The sequence below is a fragment of the Polistes fuscatus genome, unplaced genomic scaffold, assembly GCF_010416935.1.
Source record: "Polistes fuscatus isolate 324 unplaced genomic scaffold, CU_Pfus_HIC Scaffold21, whole genome shotgun sequence".
NCBI classification, from domain to species: domain Eukaryota; kingdom Metazoa; phylum Arthropoda; class Insecta; order Hymenoptera; family Vespidae; genus Polistes; species Polistes fuscatus.
This window is the reverse complement of record NW_025113098.1, coordinates 1,070,894-1,079,346: the sequence shown is the minus strand read 5'-3', so window position 1 is coordinate 1,079,346 and position 8,453 is coordinate 1,070,894. Positions and strand designations below refer to the sequence as shown.

Genomic DNA, 8,453 nt, shown 5'->3' with positions numbered 1-8,453 from the left:
GACGAATTATCTATCGTAGATGGCGCACGTGACTCTCAACTACTCTAGACCGGAATCTTTCATTCGTGGAAATTCTACCAATGGCTGAACGATTTAAATGATGTCCAATTAATGATTTACATTTCATATAAGGGATTCTTTGATTGATGCACTTACAGCAAATGAACAGTTACGTAACATTACTTTTCCATCATGATTTATCAATTATTGAGAAGGCAATCGCTGTAAATAATTCTTCAACTTCGTATTTTAAATAAAAAGCGACATCTCTAGTAATAAATTAAAACTAACAAGTACCGAAGATAAGAAAAATAAGTAATGACATAATAATTTAAACGATAAGTAAATATTTTACTTCCTGTCGCAATCTATACAGTTTTCAGTGTGTGCTACGAAAGTAGAACGAAATAATTACAAGCATTTTTCTTTTCCAAATAAACGTACAATATGTCAGATATCAATAAAGGATACTGGAATCTCGACGTTTCAAATTATGAAAATAATGTAAGAAAATAATAATGCATTTAATAATTTATTTCGAAGCAATCGAATTTCTTTTTCAAACGAGTATAGCCACGTCAACCGTTAGTTATCAATTTTAAGCGATAATTGCTCGACAACGTTACTTTAATATTTTTTTCAGTATACTGTCGTTGATTTACGAAGCGATACACTTACGAAACCAACTAAAGCGATGCGACTTGCTATGTTTAACGCCGAAGTAGGAGACGACGTTTACGAAGAAGATCCGACAGTAAAAAGTATTTTAACGATAATCGATTTAAAAACGCTTAAATCTTTTGCGTTTATAAAGGCTCTAATTTTTATATTATTATTATTTAAGGACTAGAAGAAACAGCTGCTATGTTGACCGGAAAAGATGCTGCCCTTTTTGTTACTTCCGGAACAATGGGAAATTTAATTGCTAGTCGGTATTTTTGTTTTTTGTTTTTTTTTTTCTATTGAAAGATTATTAATTGGCCTCTGGAAGAAATGCAAATATATTGATATTAAAATATCAATTATTTATCGTTTCTTTACAGTATTGACTCATTGCGACGAACGTGGTAGCGAAGCTTACTGTGGTGAAGATTCTCATTCAATGTTACACGAGCAAGGTGGTGCTGCTCAATTAGGAGGCGTTACTTTATATCCCTTACCAAATAATCCCGATGGGAGTTTTGATTTATCGTTACTTCAAAAGAAACTTCGTAGAGACAGATTGCACGAGCCTATCTCCAAATTAGTCATTGTAGAAAATACGATCAATGGAAAAGTCGTACCTCAAGATTGGATTATAGAATTGGCTGAATTGACCAAATCTCACAATCTTAAATTACATTTAGATGGAGCAAGAATATGGAATGCTGCAGTAGCATCTAATACATCTGTCGAAGAACTCGTGTCTGTATTCGATTCGGTCACATTTTGTTTAAGCAAAGGATTGGGAGCTCCGATCGGTTCCATATTATGCGGAGATGCAGGCTTCATTCGTAAAGCAAGAAGAATACGAAAGGTTTTAGGTGGAGGTATGAGGCAGGTCGGTATTATCGCGGCTGCTGGATTCGTATCTCTAGAAGAAATCGTACCATTATTAAAGGAGGATCATAAAAAAGCAGCTCTTATCGCACGAGCAATCAATGATTTAAATTCCGAAACGTTTAGCGTCGATGAGAAAACGGTACAAACGAATATAGTATTTGTAAATATACATTCCAAATATATTACTTCGGAGAATTTTGTAGAAAGACTCGTACAAGTTCAAGATGATGCGGAAGATGACCAAATAATAATCAAATGTTTGCCTTTAACAAGTACTACCGTTAGATTTGTCTTGTATCATGAAATTACAGAGACGATGTTGGAAGCGGCCATACGTAAAATCAAATATGTTATCAATCGTATGGAGGATGCAAATAAACCATCGGCATAAATCTATAAAATAAATAATTAAATGACGGTCTAATATATATATGTATATATATATGTATATATATGTATATATCTTAACATAAATATAATATATATATATATATATATATATATATATATATAGCAGAAAATATAAATATAATAATATATATTGAGCAAAGTTTTTAGGTTTATATGATTTTATTACTTTTATGAGGATCCTCTTGTCCTGACAACAAAGACGAGGTCTGACCATTCAATATAAACTGTTTTGAAAATTTGAATAAAAGTACGCCGTTTAACGGGTACGCAATTGCAATTGGCTGACGAAATGATTCAGGATATATAAGAGATTTCTCGGCCGATCGTTGTTCTCTTCTGTTAACTTTGGAATGCATCGTTCGTAGGTTCATCCTCATCCTCGTCTTCTTCACCTTCGCTTTCGAAGGTATTATCAGGTATATCGTATAAACGAATCATAGGCTTATTAGGATCCTTCATAATCAAGTATTTTCCATCTTTTTGCTTCATACAAATATCAATAATACATCTCAATATGCCCCAAGCATTATCCATATTCAAATTAATTTGAGTGGCAAATTCATTGGGTTTATATTGTTGGGTACCGAGGATTACGTGTTTGCTAGAATCACGTACGATAGCACGCGAAACGTATCCGAATTTCAACTGATCCGATCCGGCTAATATCGCTTGAACGGTCCACTTGGCTAATTTGCAAGCATTATTTCTAAGTTCATTAGCTAGTACTGCACCACGTTGGGTATCTAATTTCTGACGCCACTCGACACCATTTGCAAGTTTAGAATCCCATTCGTTCAATGCCTTGATGGTTAAAAATTGTGTTTCGTTATTCGGGCCTTGCATCACGGCGTCGTGTTCGCAACGAGCAACTAATACGATACCATTGTTAAGATCGTATTTGCGATAGCGATATGCTACGCTAGCTACATCACTTTCTTCCTCCTCGGAAATAAATGGATTTCCTTCGTCGAACTTGTAACGTGGTTCATTGGATTTAAGCACTTGTTGGGAGAAATTATGATTGATGAACGTTGCCTCTAACGCCAAATTTCTTGGCGAATTTAATGAATTTCCATCATCCTGCGGTGGTTCTACGCTAGTCTCGTTGACAGTTAAAAGATCGAATTCGGTATTATCCCGTTTGTCGAAGAATAACTTGTCTCCAATTTTTTCAATCACTATATCCCATGAATAATTGCTACGAGTGCAACACATAATCGTAGCGAGTATCGCATCGGTAGCATAGACGTTGCCTTCGGTTTTCGATAATTTACGAATAATAGGATCATCGGTGGTAGTCACGGTATGGAAAATACGATCGATTCTTTGCAATGGTTTCTCGTTTTTGACATTAACTCTGTCATAAGTTTTGTCATAATATTCTAATGATCCACAACAGAGTATGTCCTCGCCATCTTTAACACTGGGCAATGAAAGTTTGGCTAATCTTGGGAAATCCATTTCTTCTATGGTCACCCAATCTGGTCTTACGGTAACAGAAGCATCCCGAATCTTAATGGGTGGTTGATTTTTATGATTTCTCAATCCTTGTTGTCTACCCCAACGTTTAGTTTGTCCCTTGCGTTCGCGTTCGCGCAACTTTAGTTTAGCGAGTTGTAGCATTTGACTCAATGCACCACGTTGACCTCCACGCCCACGCAAGTTACGCTGGTTGTGCCTAAACCTACCACGTTGGTAAGGTGGTTTTTGCACTCTGGTTGTATCCACGAGGTGGAACGTACTTTCATCCTCGTCATGATAATAAGCATATTGACTTCCCGAGCCAAATTGAGAAGTATATTTGTCTGAAAAATAATAACAGCTTAAAATTGTATCGCAGATACGTATTACGTTTTGTATAAACGATTATAGTAATAATTAAAAAATAATCAATGCCAAGAGAGTGTCAAGTGATGTAGACATACAAATGAAGAAATAAAAAATAAAAAATACGAACTTGGAAATTTCTTATCTTGAAATGCTGGAGCAGTCCAATCGCAGATCTAAAATAAAAAAAGTTTTACGTAAGAGAAATTGATTATGATGATCAAACAGAAAAGACATATGTGTTATCTTACTTTTCCTAGCCTGTCTCCTTTGGAGAATGGTTGATAGGGGATATCCTTAAATTGATCTGGCAATTCGCACGGACCCCAGCCATCGGGATTATGTTGTATCGCAGGCGCTTGGAAATGAGCTCTTTCTTCTTTTTGATCGCAATCGTCCAATTCTACAACCTCGTCCATTGTAATTATTCGAATTAAATAGGCGTTATAATAACTCAACAAAGTACGCTGAACATCGTGCTGCAAAAGTTCACACCGGAAAGACCGGCGCCGCCATTTTCATAAAATTCGGACGACATGGCGCACACTTCCGTTACTTTGTAAACTTCCCATAACGATTTGCCCTAAAGACGAATACACAATGAAACAAATAAAACAAAAATGTTATCTATATTAATTAACGCGAAAAATAAATCTTATCGTTAATTGCATTATAATGGATAAATAAAGCATGACACATTCAATTATTTATTCGGCCAATAGAGAAGCAAGAAAAATTCCACCAATGAGAAGATCGGATATCTAGGAACTTTTATCGTTGCGATAGAAGACAGTTGATGCAACGTACGGTTTAAATTACTAACTAAGTAAAAGTACTGTTGTTCTTTGATGGTTTCCAGGGAAACCATCTATACCATGTGTTCGAAAAATATTAACGAATCTGATTATATCGTCCAAGTTGTTTGACACACTCGTGTCCATTTCAACGTAACGCGTGATAAGAGCTATTATAATTAATGCTAGAACGCTCTTTCGCGTTTAATTTTGCATTATTTTGCAATTTTAAATATACGTAAAAACGTGTTATTATAGATTACATTAACATCAAATTAACTTCACGAATAGTCCCACGAATACTGACCGTAAAATAATGACGTACATTAATTAAAAGGCATGACTTAGCATTGGACTTAATAAAGTATTCTTAGGAATGATATAGTTCTTGGAAAATATATATATATGAATATATATATATATATACATACATATGTCTTTTTATTCATTAATTTATGTAACGTTAAAATATTATTATAAGATAGTAAGTACTGGCAAACTAAGTCGATTCGATGACGATCGAGTATTAGGTTAAAAAGAAAAGTGATGCGTGGGCGGATAGTGTACGTTATATTTCAGTACTCATGACTCACGGCCAGGTGTTCACGATCTTCGTAGCCATCGTCGCTTATCCCTGCGTCATAATCGTAAAAGAGCGTTCCTTTGTCCATCGAGGGTCCGAGATACTTGACCTCAGGAAGTATATACGTATATATGTACACATATGTCTACTTAAAGTGTGTATAGCTGTACAACAGCGGCAGATGAACTTTCGTACCGGGTGCCCCAAAAAATTATACTTTTAACAACGAATTTCGAGAAATGTCATTTTTATCGAGAAAATTATTTTCTTTCAGAGGAATACGCGAAGAAACGTTTACTTTAAAACTGACAAATTGGATTAATCGATAAAAGAAACATTTTTTTAAATTGTTACAGTCAAGGTAATAATTAAAAATGTTGTAAGAAATGATAAGGAAAAAAAAAAAAACAAAATAGAAAAGAAATCGGTAACTAGTACATATGATGTAAAGTAATTGTATACGAAGATGTTAGCAGCGTGTATGAAAAAGAAACGTTTAAAAGACAGCTGTCTGAAGCAATTTGTTGTCCATAAAACTAATGGAGCACCAGCAGTGGATCTAAGAAAGGCTGTGTCTCGTATTTCTTTTCGAAAGCAACGGTTCCCCAGAAAGATTCACAGAAAGAGAGGTGGTCGTACCCAAGAATTTAATCGAAGAGAGACGGAAATGGACAGATGGTTGGCGAGATCCTGTGATACCAACCAAGCAACCGGGTGGGCACCTGGTTCGTTGGACCGGAGAAAGAGAAAGAGCCCGAACAAAATATAAGATTGCAACAAAAGTGCAATGTATATTATACGTACGTTGATGCGAATAACATCGACGAAATATTGTCCAAATAATAAGGAGCACGCGTGGATTGAAATATTTGTCGAAATAAGTAAAAAAAAATGAGAAACAAAAAAAGGTTGTAAATATCCGTAGGTGAATTCGATAAAAGAAAATCTATAGTCGGTATATAGTTGATTATATAAGAAACGAGTACACAGGAAGGCCTTAACTAGGCTAATGTCTTCTCAAAATATACCACGAAGGACTCTCGTGCGCTTAGCACGTGCGTGATATATTCTACGTATGTATGTATAATACCGAGTAGAGTATGACTTTGAAAAGAATGATCGGTGAGATTTGACGAAATAGTTGTATCAGAGATAGAGAGAGGGAGAGAAAGAGAAAGAGACACTAAAATTTCACATATGGGACATGTGTTTGCCTGTCTGCCTGCGTGCATATACGTAGTATCGGTAATATAATAGGACCGAAGTGTAGAAACATGCGGTTTCGAGCGCTCGTAAAGTATTTCCCTGCACGTACCATCGAAAGAAACTAACCTTCCAGATAATACACTCTGGCTGCGGCTACGTATACGTATACTTTCGTGAAAGGAACTCGAGTATATTGTGTGCACGCGACGAGCTGGATTCTTATGGGTACCGATCACGAGCCGATCTATACTTAGAAACGGGCGAGAATAACGTGGCTTAGATACGCGGAACTCTCTTGTCTTTCTCTGCCCACCCTCCCGCAGCTCGTGTTCCTCACACTCAAATTTTATCTCCTTTTCTTTTTTAACCATCTAACCACTACGATGAGAAATCTTTCTTCGATGCGCGTCGTCCTAACTTAACAGCGCGCGCGTAAGGGGAATTCGAGGGATTCGATCCTCTTATATTCCAGACTGACCGGTCGAAAGACCGGACACGATTCTTTACATCCTCCAAAGGATCTTTCTTGCGAATGCGAATATCATGCGATATGTAACTTACATACCGAAATACTTTACTTCTTAAGCATATACCTGTTCTGTACATATATATACGCTTACGTATTATTAATACACATAAAGTTTCCTTACGAAGAATCATAAAAAAGAATAAAAAGAAGGAACAAAAGAAATCATCTTTCATTGGAAAACATAATCCATGTAGGAGGACAGCACGTCATTCCCATTGCATCGTTTAAACGATCACGAAATAGCCATTTATACATTATACTTTCAGCAACACGCCATTACTGGTTAGAGTGAAAGTACTTCCCAGAACATTATTTTCTACAGCACGTCTACCATTATTGGGATCATTACTATTCTGTTTAATGCATGACTTTCAGTACTATCGATTCACTAGACCGAGAAAACCTTGAAATTAAATTCTTGGTAAAGATTGAGCGAGAAGGATGATGATAATGATAATGATAATGATGATGATGATGATGATGATGATGATGGTAGATGAACGTTCAAAGAGAAATCGCTACCTCCATGCTTCGATTAACTCTTATACAATTTACCTCGCGAACTATTTCCAATTAATATATACGTATGTGTATGTTGCGTAAAGGCAATTCGATTTTCCAAAAATGAAAATAATTTAATATGAAAACAAAGAAAGAATAAAACGTAAAACTTGAAACTAAACACTTATCTAACATTTCTATCTGAAAACTTTGCGTTCCATTGGAAGAGGAGGAGGGTCTTCCTAAAAAGACTCGATATCGCGCGATTTCCCGGTAAATCGTTGACGTTCTCTGGATATCGTAACACAGATGGGATGAGAAACAGAGAGAGAGGATGGTGGCTGGTTGCCCGTACCGCTACAAAATAGCGTATACATACGCGAGTTCCGCAGATAGGAACGATGACGCGATGCGAGCGAGTTCGTACGTAAACCAGTTAGGCGGAATCCACTTTTCCCCGAGGCATAAACCTTTTCACCTAAACGCGGGTATACGGATCACAAGAGGAATGGGAGAGAGAAAGAGAGAGAGAAAGAGAAAGAAAGAAGGGGGAAGGAAAGAAAGATAGCCTTCGGGCCCGGCATACTCGGCAACGGCAACGGCAAAGGCAAAGGCAACGGCAACGGCAACGGCAACGACAACGGCATCGGCATCGACATCAGCATCGGCGTCGGCGTCGACGTCGGCGTCGGCGTCGGCGGCAGCAATAAGCCAAGTTTCTCAGACCTCATCGAGCCACTGTCCTGCTTTCCACGATTTCCCTCACCGTCGTTCACCCAATCGTACTACCGTTCTTCATCCCCACTTTCTCCCCACTTCATCCCCATTTCATCCCCACTTTATCTACTTTACCGCCGCGTGCGGCCGCGTCTGTAATTATATATTCATTCAATGGAGTCAGTCTGTCAGTTGCTCGTGGAGAATCCTCGCGGTGTAGAAGTTTTGTAACTTCAGTTTTTTCTTTCTTTCTTTATTTCCTCTTATGCTTCATGACGTTTAAAACTATCTTGGAACAGTTTCCTTTATATTTATTCTATATCGTTTCCCATTTCCAAGATCT

At 37.1% G+C, this 8,453-nt stretch overlaps 2 protein-coding genes across 3 annotated transcripts; one reads left to right on the top strand and one right to left on the bottom strand.

Moving 5' to 3' along the window:
- Positions 1–249: 249 nt before the first annotated feature.
- On the top strand, positions 250–1,947 carry LOC122517722 (probable low-specificity L-threonine aldolase 2). The gene is made up of 4 exons (XM_043636257.1): positions 250–504; positions 644–761; positions 845–928; positions 1,044–1,947. The coding sequence occupies exons 1-4, from the start codon at positions 448–450 to the stop codon at positions 1,931–1,933; spliced, it is 1,149 nt and encodes a 382-aa protein (XP_043492192.1). The 5' UTR covers positions 250–447; the 3' UTR covers positions 1,934–1,947.
- LOC122517719 (eukaryotic translation initiation factor 3 subunit D) lies at positions 1,697–5,327 on the bottom strand. Of its 2 annotated transcripts, XR_006303916.1 has the most exons (5): positions 5,168–5,284; positions 4,032–4,363; positions 3,911–3,956; positions 2,120–3,758; positions 1,697–1,935 (listed from the first exon to the last, which is right to left on the bottom strand). XR_006303916.1 is itself a non-coding variant. In XM_043636250.1 (4 exons), exons 2-4 carry the CDS (start codon positions 4,197–4,199, stop codon positions 2,293–2,295), a joined length of 1,680 nt encoding a protein of 559 aa, XP_043492185.1. In that variant the 5' UTR covers positions 4,200–4,363; positions 5,168–5,327; the 3' UTR covers positions 2,094–2,292. The 2 variants fall into 2 exon arrangements, 1 of the variants encoding a protein (XP_043492185.1); XM_043636250.1 differs by lacking the exon at positions 1,697–1,935 and having other exon boundaries at positions 2,094–3,758; positions 5,168–5,327.
- Positions 5,328–8,453: the final 3,126 nt, after the last annotated feature.